This window comes from Drosophila kikkawai, chromosome 2L (assembly GCF_030179895.1).
Source record: "Drosophila kikkawai strain 14028-0561.14 chromosome 2L, DkikHiC1v2, whole genome shotgun sequence".
In the NCBI taxonomy this organism is placed as follows: Eukaryota; Metazoa; Arthropoda; class Insecta; order Diptera; family Drosophilidae; genus Drosophila; species Drosophila kikkawai.
The window spans coordinates 26905387-26929495 of NC_091728.1; the positions used below are offsets into that span (position 1 = coordinate 26905387).

Sequence of the window (24109 nt, forward strand, 5' to 3'; positions counted from 1 at the left end):
CGCCAGCAATCGCGTAGTATTGCTTTGCGGCAGTCCCGCGGGAGTGTATCATCCTCTTCTCTTCGTCTATGTACATTTATATTTAAAATAAAAATAGGTAAAATAGCAACGGCAAAAACCACGTGCACATAAAATCTCGGTTGGCCTCGATGCGGTATCATCTCAGAATAGGCTAGATGCAAAATTTCACCTGGGTGAAGTAACCCCAAACATTGCAAAGGAAAAAACCCAAACTAGAAATGTGCCGAAAACATAACCTCATTTTTAATAAACAAATTCTCGAACCGATGTTGAAATAAAAAGCTTTCCTGTGTTTTATATCCACAAATGAACAAAATGGTCACCCACGCTAATATATATATATTTCGTAATCCGATACTTGCCCGTGGCCAGGCTCAGCTGGCCGCATAGTTTGGGCCGAAAGCGATTGCCGGCTGTGATCCCACCTGGCGGATGCCTAGGACCTAGCTTGAAGACCCTGCCCTAGAAAAGTGTCCCCATAATAGGTCCTCCTCGGTCTCCTCGAGGCCGCTGGCCCTTTCTCTCTTCACCAAATACCAAAAGCAGTTTCCTACTTGGTAACCCGGTAACCCTCCATCTCACGTCAGCCCACTGTTCATCGAAAACCCTTGTCCTATATTTATAAAATTTTCTATATAGATATCTTGGCGTGACTGAGCTTCACCCCAGCCATAGAACTACTTCATAATTCTTTTAGAATTAGCTCGTAGTGTAATAAAAATTTTTAACTTTTCCTCATTCTTTTATCTTCTTTCTTTCTAATGTGTCTATCCAGGTCGCGCTCGTGCCGTATGTCACTCGGATGCGCCCCTCGGTGGGTTGGGAGGAACATTATATTATATTATTTAGTTATATTACATTTATTAATATATATTAATTTATACAATTTAATCTGGCGACTTAAAATGACCTAAGTAATTAACACATCTAATTATTTTAAAATTAAATTTGGCTTATAAGAATTAAATTACTGTGAAGATTTGCGGTTGATAGATTGTGTATAAGCACCTGGAGCCCAACCTTCTGCACAGGAATCTGCAATAGATCAAAAATGTTATGTAATTGTACTGTATTTTATTGTCTTTTATAAATATAAAATTAAATAAAAAATAATATATAACTCGGTTAAATGTCTTTTATTTACCTAGGACTCGAACATACCACCATCCGGCACACCCCACTTTTAGCAGTTCAATAGTATCCCCTTCACGCAACGAGACTTCTGAATGTCCCATAGCTGTATAATCCGCAAGGGCTATAAATTTACTGCCCTGTTTTAAAAAAATAATGCATTATATAGTTAGTTACATACACATATATAAGTCCAATATAAATAATTTAATCAGAACAATCAAAGCTTAATAAATAAGATAACGATTTAGGAGTCTAGAATGTAGAAATTGAAATTGTAGCATTGAATTCCTGCAACTCGCTTCGTACTAATTTTTTGTATTCCTTTGCAGGGTATTAATTTTAGCCATAAGTTTATTAGGCAGTAATACTATCTTCCCACTTAGTGTATCTGAGTGAAGCAATAGGGATTTTTCGCAGATTTGAAACTCGTGTTCCCACAGAACCTTGCATCTGAATCCGCATCCAATTACAGCTGATCGATCAGCCTTGCCCCTTTCGAAACGTAAACAAAGATGGCTGAAGCGGCTGATGGGGGAGTAAAATGAATAGTTTGTCAACTATTTAGGCTGTTTAACAAACACCAAACCACAGATTGCGTCAGATTTTATCCGCACTAAATTAAAATAAATTAGATGACGAGGAATTTGAGTTTCTCTAATGATTTTTCTCTAACAAAGAGCATATGCCCCGAAGAGTGAAAAACACCAACAACTATCTTGGGCATGTTTGTAGCTTTGGCGCCACATTTTAAATTCCATATTTCATTTGTTCCTCGCCACCTTTGTTTACATTTTCGTAGTGAATAGTCAAATGATCACTGTTAAGAAGAAGAAATCAGAGGTGCACAGAAAAACTTTCGCAAACAGAAGCGATTCCAATTGCAAACTCCAAGGGTATATAAACGTCGAAGTGCCGAAGTTATCTTCCTTTCTTGTTAAAAAAAAATTTTAAAAGGCATCAGTGCTTAAAGTTTAAAATTAGTTGATTAAAACAAGCGATAGAATTGGTCGACCTCAAAAACCACTTCCGTTTTTGTCTCGTACAAATCATTTGAATTTTGCAATAATCTTAAAAATGACCTAAAATCAATATTTGCAGGAATGAAAGAGCTAATAAAAAGTTATATGTTAAGGCTTTTATCAGAAAAAATCGTTTTCTCTCTACAGTTTTTTATTATTTTAATGCGTACTGAAATTTCCGTTTTAATAGTATATATTATATCATATAACTACCAAAAATCTAACATTTTTTTGAGAAAAAATTATAACTTTGTTGATTTTCAACATATTTACATCTACTCTGAGAAATGAGCAAAATGCTAGAAAATTTATTATTTTAAAACTTAGGTTAATTAAAAAAAAACTATATCAAATATAGTTGCCATAGGAATGATCTGTATATGTAGTAAACTGTACATACAATAGTAACTTTATACGAGTTAAAATAATTGATTTTTAATTTTATCAGGGAGTTCATTTAAAAAAAATTGTTCCATTTGGTATACTCCAATTACAAACTGCAAGGGTATACAAAACTCGACATCCGGAAGTTAGCTTCCTTTATTGTTTGTATTTATTTGGCTTACATTTTATAGGTTATACTTTGGTTAATCATACTTACAGGGCTGTTATTTTCTTCGGTAAGAGAAAGTTCATCTTCACTATTTGAGCAGTCAGAACTCCAGCCACAATTTTCCAGTTGATCCTTGTTTGATAGGTCATTCACGCTATTACTAGAGGTAGTAGGTTCAAAATCAATACTACTGGAGTTTGAATTTCTTTTGTTAGTCTCTGAAGATGCATCAGATCTTAGAGCACGGTTTGGGGTATCAAGAATAGTATTTGTGGTGTCCCAAGAAGTGGTCTGCCTAAGACCCTGGTGATTTAAGCTGTATTGCTTTATCTTTTCGCCTTTAAGCTCCTCTAGCTGGTTGAGTAAAACACGTTTGATTTCCGCAACCCATTGTTTTTTTACGTTTTGTGTCGGTGCTTGTAGGATATGTACTTCCTGACGCCCCTGGGTCCATATTTCAAAGCGTTTGGTATCACTTCGCACAGTCTCTGTAAGCCCAATAAGTGACATCTGCCGAAAAGCAGTTTATCAATATATATTTTGTACCGAATAGTTTTCATTACCTTAACATGATGTTTAAATTGGTAGGTGCTTTTGTTGTGACCTGGTTTTGAAGTTAGCTTACAAAATAGCATAGATTTCTGATAGAGAAATATGTGTCGCTGTTGAGGTTTTATGCGAAGACGTATATCCTTTTTCGATTCTGACCAAACTTGAAATGAGTCCTGCATCAAAAGCTCACCCTGCTCCGCTATATCGGCCTGAAAAATATCAGTTGTCAGTTGCATGGCAAACTTATTTATTAGAATATCTTCCTACCGGAAATCCTGTTATTGCAACTTGGTGCATTGAGTCGTTGACACACTTTAAAACAATTAACATACAGTCAAGCGCCTTTTGAAGCTCCTTGGTGCAGTTCCCACTATCGCTGAAGCGAAGCAAGTCCTTCAAAAGTAACTGGTATTTTGTGATCCTTTGAACTGGTTTGAGTAAATACGCAGCTAGCGGTAATTTATGACCAAGACGTTTTTGACAATCTTGGAAAAAAAAGTGTGTATCTACAAGCGTTTCGCGTAATCGCTCAGAGCGAGGGATGTTTTGACAATAGAACGAGTATAGGTGATAAAATGTATCACGCTAAAAAAAATAATGTTAATCTATAGTTTCACATGAATGTATATGTAATGTTTACCCTTTGAACAAAACAAAGTGCGACGAGCTCAGTTGTTGAAATGCAGTTTTCGAGATCTTTGAGAAAAATTTGATTGTGGAAAGTGAAAAGCTCATGTAGATTACCAAACAAAATATCTTCTTTTCCCTGTAGACTCGGAGGCGTGAGATGGGCGAGCTCCTCGGATTTAATTCGATCGCAGTAACCCTGAAATAAAAACATGATTAAATGGATATATTTTTTTAAAAAGTCTTCTGTATTTGAAATTTCTATGTGAGCTCTACAGAGCTCAGACCCCTCGGATTAAAGTGGTTGTCAACCAGGTTTTTATATCATATTTCTGGGTGGTCACAGGAAATTAAAACTTAGTGCTAACTAAGAAAGAAGCCTGGGGATTAGGATCCAGCCGTAGGTATATGTATGTATCTATAAGCTGGTAAGAGCAAATGCACCGAAGGGTGTGCATGGTGGTAGAGTTTCGCAAAATTTATAAAAATAAAGTAGAAGTAGACTTCTTAATAGTAGCAGTTGAGAACATTTTGGGGCTTGTAGCTTTGGCACCACATTTCAATTGTTCCTCCCCAACTTTGCTTACATTTTCGTAGTGAATGGTCAAATGTTCACTGTTAAGAAGAAGAAATCAGAGTTCCACCGAAAAACTATCGCCTAACGCGGTACAAAATGAGAAATTTTAGAACGGCAAAACCTTATGGGCAGTTTGTTCAACGGACGGTGAATGCGGTTTAACGCTCTGTGGGAAGACCCACCCTCTTATAGGTTAATTATTTGTTTCACAAGGGTACTATGTAACTGAGGGAGATGGTAGAGTATTGAGATATGGAGTGCTTTAAATTTGAAAAATCACAATTGTGACAGCGGCCAAACTTTATCTAAAAAAAACGCAAGAGAAAAGGAAGAAGAAGAACATTTTCTCTCGTCGTTTTTGCGGGTACTGTCATAACGACATGCACGCGAGGAGAAAGTGGCTTTGATAAGTGCGGTCAAGGCGATGCTCATAACCCATTTAACCCACAAAGGGCATTTTAATGCCATATTTATTAACAATGTCGGGAGGCTTTTGCAGCGGAGTTACAAAAAAAAGAAACAACAATAAAATTTTGTTTACAAACAGCTGTTTAGTATGACTTTTTTCATGGCGTTTCAAGGCTTTTCCTTAATTTCTTTGCTCACACTGGTTACCGAGCAAAATATATAGCGATTGTGCTATCACAATTGTGACACCGGATTTTCGTTCTCACAGTACTAGACTTTTAATTAGCTTATTTATTCGCGTAAGGGTTGGAAGGGAAAATGGGCTGTGTGGCTGTGTGGTGGCTAACCTCCCAGCCCAATATCGAAGCTGACATATATTGGGCTGAAAATAGAACAACTTGCTCTAGGAAAAAAAGGTTCTGAGACGGGCGTGGCAGACCAGCAGATCGCCAGGCTTAAAGCAACGTCTTAAAAAAGCCACACGTAAACTGAACCAGGCTTCGAAGCAAGATGCTGAAAATGCTCAACTAAAATATATAGAGAACCTCTCGCCAACCAATACAAACCATCACTTATGGAGGGCTCTCCCAAATCTAAGCTCTCCGATTGACACCGTCGCCCTGATAGGAAATTCAACAGGATGCTAGGACCGTAGTGAGAAAGACAGAGCCGAAACATTTATCAGGGAGCTTAAAACGAAAAAGGCTCCAGGCCGAGGCCTACAACTCCAGAAAATATAATTGAACTTCCATACTACGCTACTGAGGCATAAGTCTCAGCTACTACCCAAATAATGGAAAAAGTCTATTATCATAATGATTCCAAAGCCCGGAAAAGTCCACACGATTTCGTTATCTTACAGACCAATACGTTTAGGCCTGTCCAAATTGTTCAAAAAATGCCTCCTAAGTTAACAGAATAACATCAGAAATTCGCACCGCCTTTGAGCATCAAGAAAACTGCAGCGCGTTATTCCACGATGTAAATATCTCAGGCATTCGATTGCTTATTGGTCAACGATCTCATGCATAAAATCAAAATACATTGCCTTTTAACACCCATAAATTACTTGAGGCGTCTCTCTATAATACAGTCTTCATAGTGTTGTGCAACAAAAAAACATCCAACAACTACTTAATCGAAGCTGGTGTCCATCAAAGAAGCGCACTTCGGCCATTTTGAATGTCTGATATTAGAAGTATTTGTTAGAAATACAAACTTTTCAGGACCAAATTATCGGGAGAAATTGATAAAATTGGTAATGCCCATATGATACACTAATGCAGTTTTCATTAATTAGCTACTTCATTAGAACCTTGAAAGAGACCACTATATGTGTAATTTTGTGTAATTTCGCTTGAATTTTGCTTGGATTATTTTGGTAATACGACTACGGTCACACCGACCGTAAAAGGTAAACAAAAAAAAAACGGCCGCCATTCAAGGCGTATTACTATGAATTTCTGAATTCCTCGTCGAAGTATTCTTGCATAAATAAATGCAGAATCCTTTAAATTTGTGTTTTTAACCTAAAATGCTTAATTTTTTTTAAATTATTACCAAAAAAATTTTTTAATTAATTTTACAGCGTAAGAACCTTGCCCTCGCAAAACATATTATTTTTCCTAATTTTCTAATATTTTTTCAGTTCAAAAAACCAGCGAAATGATATAAAAATAATATTCTCATTGTGAGACCATACTGTCAATGAGCTGGCTAATACAATTTTCAATTACAATTTTCTTCATTAAACCCGTATTTTGTTATCGAGTATCTAGTATATTTTATGTAGATCTATCGATTATCGCGGCAATGAAGTAGCTAATGCATTATTCTAATGCATTAGAGCGCCATATAGTCGTCTTGCTCGCACTTGTGTAAAACGCTATAGCGCTGTCAAATCTTTAATGAAGTCTCTAATTAATGAGGCAGTGTCATGCCAGTATAATGCTGATATGACACATATAGTGGTCTCTTTCAAGGTTCTAATGAAGTAGCTAATTAATGAAAACTGCATTAGTGTATCATATGGGCAGGGCCGGATTTCTGTTAAATGCCGCCCTGGGCGCTGTATGAAATGCCGCCTTTATTATTTATTTTAAATTATACCTAAATAAAGTGTCAATGAAATCGTTAGGTATACTATTAGCAGATGAAATTGATTCAAGACATTCATTTTCAACTTATTTATTGTTTCATAAGTCAGGGAATAATTACATGAGGCTTTTTACAAGGAAATAAAACTTGAAGTCAACATACGAGATGATTATAAATGTTTATAATCGTTTTCGTTGAATTTACAAGAGTGCACCCTATTATTTAATTATTACAGAGTTAGGTATAAATTTAATTATTCGTTTAGAAAAATGCTCAATTTTTCGATTGAATGTGTTAATTAAGGCAAAGTGTGGTCATTTTGTTTTGCATTGTTTAACCGTCGTCAAGATCCACTACCCAAAAAAGAAATATGAAGGTTCGAGATCTAAGGTATAAATTGTTCTTAGATGTTCCGACTTTTTACGAATTTCGCAGGAATTCAAATCGCCAAATTGAGTGATAACTGAAAAATGTTCCTGAATTTTTTCATATGCTTGGCATCTTCTTCGCAATTCAGAATCGAGATTGTCAAGAATGACATTAAAAGTATTGATTCGAAAATTATCCCTTCCTGGCAATTGAACATCTCCATCACGCTATTCATCGGCCTGCAACTTTCTTCTTCTTCTTCTAGACACAGTTGTCTGGTACTCTTGACTTTCTGAGATTTCTAACGCTTTATTTTCATAAACGTCGAATTCCATTCGTGTATCAGCTACTACTTTGATCAGTCCACGATAGTCATCAATCACATCAGGTAAGCTGATGTCAACCTTTTGCAACCTTCGGCTAACAGCATCGAATCTCGCAAGTAAAAAATGCCAAAGAATTTGCATGAATGTTGTTTCCAATCGTTCAAGTTGGATGCGAAGTCCTTTTGCGTTTTGCCTTGTGATTGCGTTCTCAGTGATGTCTTCTTCAATGGTAATTAAAGTTTCAATTATATCACCATAGTACTTGTTGAGCACCTTTACTACTTCGTGACGAGCTGACCATCTTGTTGTAGACAATGATTTCAAAGCTATTTTCTCTCCTGCATGAGTTTGAAGAATATTCCAGCGATGTGTAGATGCAGTAAAGAAATTGTACAATGCTTGGACTGTGTTAAAATAAGATGCTGCTTCGAAAGTACTTTCCACTGCGTGAATTCCAACCAAATTCATCGAATGACCAGCACAAGAAGCGTGTTCCGCAAGATCGTTGATTTCTTTGACTTTTGCTTGTAAACCTGAGTACATTCCTGACATATTGTTGGCATTATCATACGACTGACTTCGACAATTTGCAATATCAAGGCCAAAGCATTCAAGAACAGATATTACCACCTTTGTTACAACAAATTTTTCTATGACAAAAAATTTTCGATTTTCGTTTCAAATTTTGCCGCCCCCAAATATTTGCCGCCCTGTGCCTAAGCACCGAGAGCACTTAGTGTAAATCCAGCCCTGCATATGGGCATAATCAGTCTGCATTGGAAACAGGATTGAACTCAAAAATTCTGAAATCAATTACTAGAAAGAACTCTGTATCCGAATAAGCGGAAAAGACCGTCCCTTGTATTCTCCGTTGAATCGGGTAGGAACTCTTAGGCCGCGCGCACACTACGAGCTGAAAGCGGAGCTGACGGCTGACGGCTTATCAGCTCTCTGAAACAAACACACTACTTGTATGAGAGCGCGCACACTGAGAGCGGAGCTGAAAGCTGATAAGGTCAGCTCTGCTCCGCTCTGTTTGATATTTTTAGCAGCTGACGCGAGCTGATTTTTTAGACTATTCTTTAAAAAATTGCCCTAATTAGCGCTTAAGTAACAGAAATTTAAATTTCTGTCCAGTTATATAGAAAAGTATGAAGAATTTTTTTAATATTTATTAAAATAAAAATATTGTCAACTTTCCGAGATACAGGGTGCCAAAGTACACTAAAAAAACGTACTTTGTCAACCATATTCTGGAGAACTGGGTGGTCCGAATTCGAAAATTTAAATGCCATGATGATCTAAATAAATATGTCATCGCATTAACAAGGATATTTTAAAAATATTAAAGAATTAACATATGTTTTTTTTTTAAACGTATCGCTTGAAAAACAATTACAAATCAACATCAGCTTCAGCTCGCAGTGTGCGCGGCTGCAAAAAGCTCCGCTCGCTGATAAGCTTTCCGCGGATAAGCTCTCAGCCGTCAGCTCCGCTTTCAGCTCGTAGTGGCCGCGCGCACATTGGCGGCGGAAAGCGGAGCTGACGGCAGTGTGCGCGCTCTCATGCAAGTACACCTGGCCCTCGCTTAACACGGCCTCTTTTAGCACGACTCGGTCTTACACGGTTTCAAATTTGCTCACAGACCTCTTTTAACACGCTTAGGAACGTAACCCCCGTGTTAAGCGAGGGCCGGGTGTAGTGTGTTTGTTTAAGAGAGCGGATAAGCCGTCAGCCGTCGACGACTGAGCTGATAAGCGAGCTTATTCGCGGAGAGCTTATCAGCGAACTGAGCTTTTGTATAGCCGCGCACGCAGAGAGCTGAAGCTTACGCTGAATTGTAATGAGAAATTAATTGTTTTTAAAAAAATGTTTTCTTTTTCAATATTTCCAAAATATCCTAGTTCATGCGATGTCACATTTATCCAGATCATAATCATAACACTCCAGAAATCAGCTGCAGAAAAAAACAAACATGCTTGGCTGATCAGAGTGGAGAGGAGCTGAGAGCTGATAAGCTGAACTCCGCTATTAGTATGCGCGCTCTCATACAACCAGAGCGTTTGTTTTATCAAGCGAGGAAGCACGCTTATCAGCTCCACTTTCCGCCGCCAGTGTGCGCGCTTTATCTTAACCCAACAAAAGACCAAGAAAATAGTATATAGCTACTCTTGACTATTTTATAATTTATCAGGCCTGCTCCGGTAATCGTAAAATTTTTTCGATTTCGTTTTGGGCGAAAACGAACCGTTTTCGTTTTAGCTGCTCCGGTTTTCGGCAAATTTCTGCTATCGGAATGTTTCGTTTTCTCATCGTTTCTCACTGCTCAAGCAGCTAACTTGTGTTGTTGGTAATAAGCAAACAACGTAAAGTACTGCCTATTATATTTACAATTGCCCTTTTTCTAAGCCAGAAAAAGGCAAAATCTAGGCACCTAAGATGCTGCCACACTTTTCACAGTTTTAATTCCGGTGGTCTCAAATAATTATTTGGTTAATTTGGACTATTTAAGTAGTACAATTAAATAGCATTATTTATAAACAACCATTTTGGCGGTTCTTTAAAGTTATTAATGAATTCATTTATATTTTATAAGTATTTTTAACTGGATGTTTCGTTCCACCAACAATATGGCAACCTTATAACTTTTTGCGGTGAACTTATCGACCTATCGCCAAACCGAGAAAACTGGTTGAACACGGCAAAAATTTTGTTGTCAAATGTGAGGTGGGGTCAGAAATAAATTTTTTATAAAATAACTACCTGCCAGAATGATCTTGTGGTGGTGTGGAATAAACATCAATAGACCACTGAGTAAACTATTTTTTTCCTTTTATATATAAGATCTGATTTCATATAAAAAAAGCCATTTACTTTTCATTCCGGCCAGAAAAAGGTGCCCGTTTTTCAAATCGAAAAAATCTTTCGATTTCGATTACCGGAGCACCAATTTCTCGTTTTCAAAAACGAAAACGAAAAATTCTTGCCGTTTTCGATTACCGGAGCAGGACTGTATATTATCATTTTGTAATATCTTTTAGATAAAAATAAAAGTAATTCATCATCAATACTTTTCAGATTCGTATGAAATATTATAGCATAGTTCTATAAGCAATGGGCTTAGAGAAACCATAAATGTAAAACGGAATATAATTACCAGTAAGATAGAACTCATTTCATTTACGTAGATTCGCTCCGTCTCCAAAAGCTCTGTTAGCACATGACCCCGTTTAAGACGCAATGACTCAAGATCCTGAAATAAAAATTTTTTTATATGTATTAAAATGAGAAATAAAGAATATTACTTAAATTCTATGTAAAAATTAAAAATTATTTAATTAAAAATTCAAAAAATGTGGTATACCTAATTCTATCATCGTCCCAGTTCAATTTGTAGACTTGCGAGGTACTTGGATAGTTCCAAGTCGCCTCAATGTGACAGCAATGGAGATATGGGCTCTATAGTAAATTTTACCTGTGAGATTTACGAAATCGGCAAGGCCTGTGTGGACCTGTCCCATTTTAATCTTGATATCCTACGGCTTCCTTATTTATATTTTTACTAATTGCCTCAGGCAGGACCTTCTTCTTCCTAGCAAATTAATATAATAGCCCCATTTCCAAAATATTGTATTTGCTTCTAGCTATTTAATTAAATTAACTGTATTTGCTCTTTAAACTCCTAGATTCGACTTTTCCGCACAATATTGTTCATGGCGAGACCCATAATTAGATATATGTGAAGAAACTGCATGCATGAGACAGCGAGAGGCAAGCAGTTGAGAACAGCCTGTTTTATTAAATTGTTTATTCTTTCTCACGCCCAGCTCTGGAAATACTAAAGGTGTGCCCTCCCATAATCTCCTAGTGCCATGTCCTTTTCTAGTATTTTGATTGCGTGTCTCTTTACATGCCTTTAAAAGGGCGCTCACGAAAGGCGGTTCCAAGCTATTTGCCTTTCGCTCCTTCGCCGTGCTTTGCGATGGTGTTTCAGCTTCTCCGTGCCGTACTATAAGACGGAGTATTTCTGATAACTAGTGCCTTTGTGCACGGTTCTCAAACAAATCTCAACAGATTGTGTTCATTTCAGCAAGGGACCCTTACCTTTTCATTATGATATCGGGCTAGGACGTTTTCAATGAATTTTATGTAAATCAAAAATGTATTATAAAATTCGGATTCAATATTGACAATGAGGAATATCTAAACATTTACCTCTTGATTATGACTTTGGTCGGCGTTATCTGTCGAGGCTGTCAATAGAGAAACTCCTTCTTTATTCATAAGCCTAAGATTATGCGCACAGTTAGTCTGAAAATAAATGTACAATAAAATGGTTAATATATTTTAATTTGTTATCATTAAAAATTTTAAAATCAAATGCCCCAGAGCTCATTTATTGATAAATACTGAATGTATTTATGTATGTGTCACTACACTACTTTGTTTAATTTTAACTAAGAATTGCACATCACGAACTCCCGTAAACACATTTAATAAAATAAATCTTTGTAATTACATAAATATGTATATATAATATAATATATTCGATCGGTTTAAATACTATGTTCACGTTGGGGTCAGTAAGCTGAATTTACTGGCGACTTAAAAAATAATATAATATGATATATAAGTATACAAGTGAACTTTTGTAAATAGTATATACTATTTTACTAAGGTACTTTGAGGGTAATCTAGGAAGATACCATCCGCGCTGCATTCTAACCTAAAAGTAAATGACCCTTGGCATATAGATAGGTATTACGTGTATTTTATGTGTAAAACATTATCTTAAAGAATATGTTATACATATGCAGGATATTCTAATTTTCCGACCCTATTAAGTATATATATTCTTCAGCATCAACAGTAAAGTCGATCTACACATGTCCGTCTGTCTGCTCGCGAACTAGGCGCTCTGAATGAATAAATATATAGTCTTATATTCTTATTAGTATCAGATGTGGGGAAGGCGTCCTCATAGCAGTAACTTCACTCGCACGTCTGAATTAATAACTTTCGAGGAGTGCAACGATGTTGAATTCCTTTTCAATAGACTTTCGGACAGGGAGTTCTTGGGGATTTAAGTTCAGGTAGGGTGGCGCCGCTGCCGCAACCCGAAGATTCTAATCAAGTGTGACTATCGACATTGGAACTGATTTACAGAATTATCTGATGTTCCAGCCAAAAAATTCCTCTGTTTGATCGATACATATGTACTGATATGGGTGATACTTTGGATATTTTTAGCATTGCTATGAATTAATTTTTTACTAAATGTGTTTCGTTATATCGAATAAGCCTCCATGGTTGAGTCGCCTTAAAAATAACAAGAAAGGAAGCTAACTTCGGCACGCCGAAGTTTGTATACCCTTGCAGATTGGTTTCGATGTTTATATTATAGATTTAAATTCTGAAAACACTCACAAAACAGAGTTTCATTACATTTTACGTATACCTATTATATTTACAGTTTGACAGTTACAGTTTTACATTCCCAGTTTTACATTTTCTCTACATCTACCGATCGGTTTATATGGCAGCTATGTGATATATTTGTCCGATTTTTATGAAATTTATACCATAATTCTAGAATAATAAAAAAAGCTTATATCTCAGAGTAGATAAACATACATACGTTGAAAAACAACGAAACTATAATTTTTTTTCCTATTTATTTCTCGACCGTTCCTATGGCAGCTATATCATATAGTCGTCCGATTTTCATAAAATTTTTACTGAAATTCTGAAATAAGATAAAATGGCCATATCTAAAAAATGGTGCAAAAATGTTGATAAACAGCCAAGTTATAATTTTTTTTTCTTCAAATATATCGAACATTTGTATGGCAGCTATATGATATAGTCGTCCGATCCGGCCCGTTCCGACATATATAGCAGTGAGAGCATATAGAAGACTATATGCAAAGTTTCATTCAGATAGCTTTAAAACTGAGGGACTAGTTTGCGTAGAAACAGACAGACAGACAGACGGACAGACGGACAGACGGACAGACGGACAGACGGACAGACGGACATGGCTAGATCGACTCGGCTGTTGATGCTGATCAAGAATATATATACTTTATAGGGTCGGAAACGTCTCCTTCACTGCGTTGCAAACTTCTGACTGAAATTATAATACCCTGCAAGGGTATAAAAAATCTAATTTGTATGCTATGTAGTCCAATAACTATAGAGCAATCTCTGAGTTGTCGGCCATCTCATCTCTCCAGAGGTTACCGGTGTATACTAGTAGACACCTACTAATTAACTTACCCTCTTTATCTAACCGGATAGCCATTCTAGGTATTACATTCATTTATGACCTAATCCGCGGAGACGTGGAAAGTGCTGAGACTGTTGGTTCAGCTTAATTATACGTACCGCGACATAACACTAGATCCATTATATACTTATTTTTGCCCCACTGTAGAACATCCCTTGAACTACACGAACCCTTTAGAGTCCTTTGTGCTATTAGTTTGTGTTTTAATTTTACCGGGAATTAACATATTTTTATACCCTTGCAGGGTATTATAATTTCAGTCAGAAGTTTGCAACGCAGTGATGGAGACGTTTCCGATCCTATAAAGTATATATATTCTTGATCAGCATCAACAGCCGAGTCGATCTAGCCATGTCCGTCTGTCCGTCTGTCTGTCTGTCTGTTTCTACGCAAACTAGTCCCTCAGTTTTAAAGCTATCTGAATGAAACTTTGCATGTAGTAGCTGCCATTGGAACGATCGGGAAATTAATAGGAAAAAAACTATAACTTCGTTGTTTTTCAACGTTTTTCCATCTACTCCGGGATATAAGCTTATTTTATTATTCTAGAATTTTGGTATAAATTTCATAAAAATCGGACAACTATATCATATAGCTGCCATATAAACGATCGGTAGATGTAGAGAAAATGTAAAGGTGTGAATGTAAAACTGTAACTGTCAAACTGTAAACATAATAAGTATAGGTAAAATGTAATAAAATAATATCTGCAAGGGTATACAAACTTCGGAGTGCCGAAGTTAGCTTCCTTTCTTGTTTTATATGTATGTACTTAGAGATTTTGACATTTTTTGGTATAAGGTCTTCCCACAGAAATCCATTTTTTTTTATTAATTTGACCAAAATGAACAGATTTTTAATTATCCAATTTGCCAACTGCAAGAGTACACAAACATTGGCGTGCAAGGCAAACGAATCCATGCTGGATCTTATAAGAGAAGGCAGGAAATACGATGTAAATGTATTTTTTGTCTTGAATAAAATTGGCTTAAGTTTGATTTTTGTATATGTACATACAAATGGTTGATCTTTTGGGATGGAAAAAATTAATCGTGTTCATACTGAAATTGAGCAACAGGGATTAGCCTTTAATCACGCCTACCTGGGATTAAATTTGGCAACTTTATCCCGTTTGTTTTATGAGTAGTGTTGGAATTAAAGACTTATAGCAGCATGCCAAACTATTTGTTATATTTGTTTATTTTGAATATATATTTTAAACTGTCGGTTGTCACTTTTATCTAACCTCGTTAGGAACTGACTCCGTTTATTTTTAAACTAGTATACAAATTTTCTCAAGAAGTTTTTTAAAGAAGTTTTTCGGACACGTCAGACTCATCAGACTAAATGCAATGATATAGTATGATATGCTATGGTAAACTTTATAACTATAATGTGAAAAGAATAGTTAACTTGTTTCCGTTTTTTTAGATTTAACACAAAAGAGGTCTTCGTTAGGTTATCTTAAAAAGCTCATTTATGTTTTTCTAGAGAAGAATGTAGTTACTGGCGAAATAGAAAACACTTCAAAGCTAGAGCTGAAGTTTGGGCTGGCCTTCAAAACCGGATTTCCAGTTAAGTCAAAACTGGGCCACTGATTGTATAAAAGTAGTTTTATTACCGTTAACATGTTCTACGGCTTATTGAATTTTATAGAATCTCCGAAAACTAGTTTTCTTTTCTTATTAAATGGTACATATGGTATTAGGAACGTAAAAGCCTTTGTTAGGAATTCACACTAAATTTTAGTTATATCTATATAGATATAAATATAGCTCTAAATATATATTTATACCCTTGCAAGGTACTATAATTTCAGTCAGAAGTTTGCAACGCAGTGAATGAGGCATTTCCGCCCCTCTAAAGTATATATATTCTTGATCAGCAAAAGCCGAGTCGATCTAGCCATGTGCGTCTGTTTCTACTCAAACTAGTCCCTCAGTTTTAAAGCTATCTGAATGAAACCTTGCATATAGTCTTCTATATACTCTCACTGCTATATATGTCGGAACGGGCCGGATCGGACGACTATATCATATAGCTCATTTAGAACAAAATTTATAACTTGGCTGTTTTTTAACATTTTTACATCATTTTTAAGATATAGACATTTTATATTATTTCAGATTTTCGTTTTAAATGTTTTGAAAATCAGACAACTATATCATATAGCTGCCATAGAAACGATCGGTAGATGTAGAGAAAATCTAAAGCTGGGAATGCAAAACTGTAACTGTCAAAGTGTAAACATAATAAGTATAGGTAAAATGTAATGAAATAATATCTGCAAGGGTATACAAACTTCGGCGTGCCGAAGTTAGCTTCCTTTTTTGTTATACATATCATTGAATTATTTGGTTTTAATAAAGTTTAAAAAAATATATTAACTGGTATAATAAAACTATATTTCAGACTTGAAAAATATAATATAATATAAATTATAAATATATATAAATGCTGAACAAAATTGTATGTAAGAACAACTTACAGTAATACATAGTTTTATATTTCCATTTTTTTCTACATCTACTAAGGTAGCTAAATATGTTATATGATAAGGTGCTCCGATTTTCATAAAAATAAAACAGAATTTCTGAGGAATTGAAAGAATATATATACTTTATAGAGTCTCAGAATTAGTCATTACATTTTAATCGCATGAATATATCATTTAGATGGCATGTATATAAAGATGTCAAAGTATAAATGAAAAACAGTAACTGTGCTTTTGTAAATTTATAATGAGAATTTGGCATTAGCTCGTTTTAAAAATAAATATAATATGTATATGTATGCAATACATATTTTACAGCATATTTAATTTTTAAGATATACGACGTTAGCTATTTCAAACTTGAGGTATAGTTATTTTATGTGATTTTAAAATAATCTTTTAAGATTGATCAAGCACAAATTATTACAATGGATCGTTTCTTAGTGATGTAATTGTTCGGCATGCTGAAATGAGGTTCGTTTCTTATTTAATTAGTTTCTTATTCGGAACGCATTAAGAAGTGTTTAGTTTCAAAGTTATAGATTTTACAGCTTAGTCCCGAAAACTAAACTTATTTAATTACTTGTAATTTGTATTTTGTAAGGTTACTATGTCACAACATTCAATTGGATATCCTAACTTCGCCTACACAAAGTTACCTTCCTTTTTTTGTTGTATATAATTGTTATATACATACATATGATGTTCGATATACAAAGATAAAAAGAAATTTAATAGATTTTCCGATTCCAAATGTGGAAATTGCTATCGGCTTACATGTAATGTTCAAATTTTAAAGGAAATTCACAAACCAATGATGCGAAGGAAAAAAGAGAAAAATAGAAGCAAGCGGAAGGCTTTTACGATGGGCTGTGGGAGTTACCTCGACTTCCCCCTTTTATTAGAGAAATGTAATTATTTTTGTGCTTTATATGTTACTACCAGCCACGGCTCCTACCTCTTGCATTACCTTTTGGTTTCGTTTTAGATCTTCGGATAAGCTGCTTTCCAGTCGTACAGTTTCGGAATTTAAGTCGTCGCCTGAGCTTCCCTCAAAGTACGAGCAGTCATCTTCATCACAGCTCGATAAGCTACAGCAACAGCTGGTGGACTTTGCTGGCGAAAGCTCGTTATATGCATTATTCCAGAACACACCTCCAACGGCGTTGCAACAATCCTTCACTAGGCAGCTTAAGGGAGACGTTGAATACTGCTGTCCATAACATTCGCAGCAATCTTTTTCTGAGCCACACAGAGAATTATTATCCAGACAGGATTCTCCACAGTTAGACGATAGCATAGACAAGTTAGATGACAACACAGTGGGATCGGTTCTAGAGGAGTTAATGATTTCATTGAACCCTTTGCTTTCAGACGTCTCCCTGACCCAAAGACCATTGTATTTACATTCATCTGCCCTTACTTTCATATTGATTAGCTTGCGCTCTTGTTCAATGTTACACTGCTTTATATTTTCTGTAGCGGCTTGTATCAGTTCGTTAGTTGTCACCTTGGTGAGATTCTTCTTGGAAAAATTCTGTAAGTCGTTTGGGTCACCATCAATTGCCTTTATCTGACTCGTAAGATTTTCTCTTGGCCTGGCAGAAGCATTTCTTTCCGATTTGTCTCCATTAGTTTGCTCGGCATTATAAGAAAGATTGGACTGCTTATTTTGCTTCTGGTTATTCAAATTATCGGAGCAAACACCAGAATCATCCCAGATTTTTGGATTTGCTCTATGGTGCCGATCATCTGATACGCCGTAATCATAACTTTTATCCCGATAATTTCTCTGAGAATTATGATGTTGACTGAACCGTTCTTTTTCATTCACCAAGCGGTTAATTATATGCAGTGGCTCCCGTTTTTTGCGAATGTGAACTCGCTCTAGCTTTGTTTTTTTTTTAGAGCTTGAGTTACTCTCTTGTCCCGCATCGAAAGACATCCATTGTGACATAGACGGATTTGAATGCTGTTGGGCTTTCAAGTTCCGAATTGGAGGTTCGGGTCTCAGAAGTGTATTATTGACTTCTGTGCTTTCAATCCGCGCGATTCGGTCGGAACGTGATTTTATTCCGTCGGCCTCATGCAGAAATTCACAATGAGAGCTTCGATATTTCCAAATATGTGAAATATTACAGTCACTAATAATTGCATTGTTACAGGAACAATCATCGACATTTGGCTCTGGAAGCAAGGCATTGCTTTTTTGAGCTGACCAGGTTTTCATTCTTAATTGTGCTTGGGGGGCCAAAAGACTTTTAGAGTTCTTCAACAATATATTAGAACCGGTTTGGCAAGCAGTTCCGATCTGTGCTGGACTTCTGAACTGTCTGCAGAGACTCTCGAACCGAGTGGGGTTGTTCAGTCGGGCAGGCTGTGGCGACTCGTTTGACCTGTTTATTATGGCCTCCCTGCACTGATGTACATAGTTAACCTTGAGCAACTTCATTTTTGGTATATCAGCACTGTTGGCAGACTTTCTAGAGTCTAAAGTGCTGTCCTGGCCGCACATCTCGCTGGGCAACAGTTTTTGTGTTAGGGCCAGTGGCAGCTTGGAGATGGGCATATTTGACTTCAGCGTAATTCACGTTTGATTAAAATTAAAACAAAAGTATAGTATGCAACATTTTTTCCAAATACTAGCTACATTTTTAAACTATTTATAGTTGTAAGTGAATTAAAGAATTATTGTATTTTGGGTCACGGCTATGGCTGCCATCAAACATCTCTGTGTTTGTATGTATAATTGTTTTACTATAACGAATGCTCATTTCACTGTGAAGAATTTTCCGACAGCGGCGTACGGCGCGGCGTGTGGCGTTGTTCCTGCACCGAAAGCATGGAAAGCACTGTCTCTGCTATTTTACCACGAAACCAGCAACCAGTTTTGACCTTCAACAAGTTTGATGCAACTTGTTTGATATTATTGTGCTTTACAACGCCGGTTTAAGCCTATAGTGAACCGTTTATTGACCGTAATCTCTTCTATTGTTGCGCTTTCTCCTCTCAAATTGTGTTTATCATGCTCTTATTCTAAGCGGCCGGTACTAATGTGCTAATGCCTACATTTTTGTATGCTCTAACCGAGGGTATTACAATTTGGTAAGAAGTTGGCTGCGTAATTAAGGAGGCATTTCCTATAACGTAGTATATATGCCGGTAGAGACCGCCTGGATCGGGGGTTATATCAAACAGCTGCATTGGGACGATCAGACAAGTTTATAATAACCTGGGTAAACCAGCGAAACCTCTATGTTTTATAAATAATTATTTGGCGCATCTACAGTTAAGTTCATAGCTTGGGAAAAGTTGGCTTGAATTACAAATCGTACGGACTTTCTTTTTTATAATCAGATACTAAAACAATTGTCATTTTGAAGTTTATTAGAACCGTCAAGGCCATGTAACATACTATTGGAGCACTTGCCTATAGACAACAATTTAAATGTAAAGAATATGTTTGGTGAATTTGGTGAATTGCAATGGTGTCATAATATATTGTCTGACATGAAATTTTAATTTTTGTATTAATTAAACCTATGCACTATGGGGCGGAAAGATTAAATCAGCGATTTAATTCAATTTTCAACTTTTTAATTCAAATTTATTATTTTTAATATATTATTTTTTTAATATATTATTTTTAATATATTTTGTGTTGTTTTAATTCTTCGGATGATCTTTTAATAATTTTATAGAACGTAAAACAAAAATAAATAAACAACAAGAAATTATTTTAGATAGCCCTAGTTAGAAGCCTTTGTTCCACTATAAGTCTGCGCAGAGTGTGGGTGAGTGGGGAATGAGCATATATGAACCTAGGTATTAGGGTAAGAAGGGTTCTATCACTGTGGACGATCAGTTAAACGTTCAGCTTAGGATTGTTCGATCGCAAAAAGCGGAATTATTTTGATACTCAATATCGATATTTATGAAACAATTTTCTTATAAAAAATACATTTTTAAATTATAAAAATTTGCTAAATTTTTTCAAGTGATTTCAATATTAATTACCTTTTTAACTTATCTTTTTACCTACCTTTACACTTTTTTTTTATATTTTATTAAACTGTTTTTTCTATATGTCCCACAGTGCAATGGCCAAAGCGCTGTCAGCTCTTGTGACCGAGTAAAAAGTATATAGAGACAAAAAACGACCCTAACAGAAAGTTCAATTGAAAGTGAAACTTTGTAGAAACAATGAAACGAAAAAAGCGGCTTTTCATTTATGAAATCAAGAAAAACGTGACAAGAGAAATTGTTCCATAATAAAGGTATTTGAAAATAATATATTTGTACATATCCAAATATGTGTTTGCAATGGTAATCCATAACAAGAACCAAATATGTACATTTACCCAGGTACTAGATGACTAGGTACAACTTTTTTGAAAAAGTTTAAGTTAAACAGTCAATTAATTACAATTTAATGGTTATTGCCATGGAATATTTTTTAGAAATTAGAATCAAAATAAAAATAATAAAATGCACCGGTCTTAAATTAAGTGTGAATATTAAAAAGCATTATTGAAAACATGAGTAATTTTTTGATTTGTATTTAAAATAAAATCCAACATTTTTTAAGTTTAACTAATGACTTAATTTATTATAAACTTATAAATTTAACAACAATAAAATAAATTTAGAAAAAAGACAAGAAAGGAAGCTAGCTTCGGCACCTCGAAGTTTGTATACCCTTGCAGATATTATTTCATTACATTTTACCTATACTTATTATGTTTACAGTTTGACAGTTACAGTTTTACATTCACACCTTTACATTTTCTCTACATCTACCGATCGCTCCTATGTCAGCTTTATGATATAGTTGTCCGATTTTCATGAAATTTATACCATAATTCTAGAATATTAAAATAGAGTAGGCGAAAATACGTTGAAAAACAACGAAGTTATAATTTGTTTCCTACTAATTTCCCGATCGTTTCTATGGCAGCTATAAGATATAGTCGTCCGATTTGCATAAAATTTTTACCAAAATTCAGAAATAATATAAAATGGCCATATCTAAAAAATGGTACAAAAATGTTAAAAAACAGCAAAGTTATAATTTTTTTTCTAAAAATTTATCGAACATTTGTATGGCAGCTATATGATATAGTCGTCCGATCCGGCCCGTTCCGACATATATAGCAGTGAGAGTATATAGAAGACTATATGCAAAGTTTCATTCAGATAGCTTTAAAACTGAGGGACTAGTTTGCGTAGAAACGGACAGACGGACGGACATACGGACAGACGGACATGGCTAGATCGACTCGGCTGTTGATGCTGATCAAGAATATATATACTTTATAGGGTCGGAAACGTTTCCTTCACTGCGTTGCAAACTTCTGACTGAAATTATAATACCCTGCAAGGGTATAATGAAAGAAAGCAAATGTTAATTTTATTTTATTCTCTGATGTTCCAGGTGTATTACTGCATTACTAAATATAGGTTATAGGTTACTTTATTTATAAAAAAAATATTTTAATGCTCGTTAGAGTTGATTTGAATCTAACCTTCAGGATAATTGCAAATCTACCACCCCTGTTAAAGTTTCCGACAGGAAAACTCGCACAATTTTTTTTCGTTTTTTGTTTGTGTTAATTAATCAATTGGCAATTAAATACAGTTTTAAACTCACAACAGTTTTTAATTTTTTTTTTTAAATAAAACAAGAAAGAAAGCTTACTTGGGCACGCCGAAGCTTATATAGACTTGCAGTTCGCAATTGAATCTTTAAGAATATCTCAATTTGGTCAAATAAATGAAAAAACTAACAGGAGATATATAAAATATATATATTTATACATAGCATATAATTATTTGGTTTGGATTAAATTTCATAAGCATTATTTTTAAGTCGTACATAAACACTATATTTTTGGTATAAAATATCTAATATACCTAATATATATCAATCACGTGTCACGATGTTTGTCCGCGATGGATTGTCTATTTCGAATACGGTTAGAACTTGAAAACGGCTAAACCGAATCAGCTGATTTTTTTTTTAGTTAAACCTCAGAGCAGGGAAGAGTATAAATGCGCCTTGTCGACGTAGCCGTGTTTTATATCGCGCAATTCAGATAATGCAAAATTATTTTGCATAAGATACTCAAAATTAATTCTAGCTTCCAAATGACGTCATTTGGGGCAACTAAAATTTGGATCTTGCATCCTATGGACGTAATTTTGAAACTACATTAAAAATACAAGGCAAGAAGTACCATAGGGTTCCTATGATGGTGCCATTTTAGTCCTGTAACCTGTATTATTTGGAATCACTCGGAGAGTTTTGAGAGGCTTTGACGGTATATCGTCTCGAGTGAAGCTTTGAGATCCACAAATATCCACTATTTTTACTGAGATAAGTCTTTGCGATTGAGGAGAGAACGATTAACCTGTCAACCATCAAACAATTCTTCCGTAAACCGAACTGGAACTCGCTGAGTACTCGGTTAGCTGTAAGCCGTCTGTGCAGTATACATATACGCAAGCAGTTTTATGGACGCATTCAGACGAGATATTCCTCAGTAATTGCCAACTGTTAAGGTGTCTCCTTTGTTAGAAATTGAGCATATTATGATTTCCTTAAAGCTACTAGGGGTGCAATCAGTAAACAAAAGTAGTTGAAGGCCGCTGTCGACATCTGAATACACTGAGGCGTCGCATGCTTGTAAAACTCCGTTCTCACCTCTCTGTCTGTCCAAGTTATCATCCGTATACATTGGGAGTGCATAAGAGATTTCGGTAGCTGGGTTGTTGACGTAAGGGGTCGTTTGAAGTGCTCCGCAAGACTAAGCCTCTGGCTGTATCTGCTTCCTGGCCAGACGCCAAAATTCCTTACTACTTCTTTGCTTCAGTTGGCAAAGGTTATTAACAGTGAGACTGGCTCATACTGGTGGTATGCACTCCTAGGTTCGGGGGTATTGAGCGTCCTATAGGTTTATTTGTGGTCGAGGTTGTGAGGTGACGACGTGATAAGTTCCTAGCTGCATTTCTGAGAAGAACCAGTTATCATTTACAGTTTAAGTAAACGGGAAACACCTGATAATTTCCACCAGCTTTACGAAGGGAAATAATGTGTTGAAGTCATATATTAGCAAAATTAGCAAAGCTGTACTTAATGATCCTTGAATATCAAGGTGTTTTTCGCAAAGGCAAGGAGCTCGCCTGGCTTCCTCCTGGAGGCATCTTCTAGCGATGCCAAAACCGGAGAGCCTATGTATCTCATTCTTGCCCTCGTTAGAGCCGGACATTTGCAAATGAGATGCTCCAAGGTTTCGGTTGCCTCGGATCTATCATATTTCCGGCATTTGGCGTTGTCGGTTGTCGGAATACCCACTAACATTCTGCAGTCCTTCCGCGGAAGATGCAGCACGTAGCCTGCCTTGAGGGTGTGAGCATCCTTATCCCCGGGATGGTGCTTTTTGAGGCGCAGGTATAAGCTACCCATGGCCCACACCACCTTCCCGTATCTGGGATAGAGGATGTCCTCTGCCTCCTTGTTTATCTGGAGGACTGCACTTTACTACCCTCCATGGGTGATGTCGCAGAACCTTCCAGTCCGCGGTTGGTATAACCGGATTATGACGCTGTAGCAGCTTCAGCGCCAGGTCCCCTTGGATTGCGAT

At 35.9% G+C, this 24109-nt stretch overlaps 1 protein-coding gene across 2 annotated transcripts in view; it reads right to left on the bottom strand.

The window, feature by feature from the left end:
* Positions 1-889: 889 nt before the first annotated feature.
* Positions 890-24109, bottom strand: part of LOC108083304 (guanine nucleotide exchange factor DBS) — an 83771-nt gene continuing 60551 nt past the window's right edge. Inside the window, exons 1-9 of one of the 2 annotated variants that reach the window (XM_041775689.2) lie at positions 17437-19063; positions 11899-11994; positions 10841-10936; positions 3920-4105; positions 3547-3864; positions 3291-3488; positions 2776-3237; positions 1166-1292; positions 892-1056 (exon numbers count right to left, since the gene is read on the bottom strand). In XM_041775689.2, the coding sequence (XP_041631623.1) occupies positions 989-1056; positions 1166-1292; positions 2776-3237; positions 3291-3488; positions 3547-3864; positions 3920-4105; positions 10841-10936; positions 11899-11994; positions 17437-19035 (3150 nt within the window). In that variant the 5' untranslated portion in view covers positions 19036-19063 and the 3' untranslated portion in view covers positions 892-988. Of the gene's footprint in view, positions 1057-1165; positions 1293-2775; positions 3238-3290; positions 3489-3546; positions 3865-3919; positions 4106-10840; positions 10937-11898; positions 11995-17436; positions 19064-24109 lie in introns of those variants that run through there. The other variant, XM_041775686.2, reaches the window with a different exon arrangement.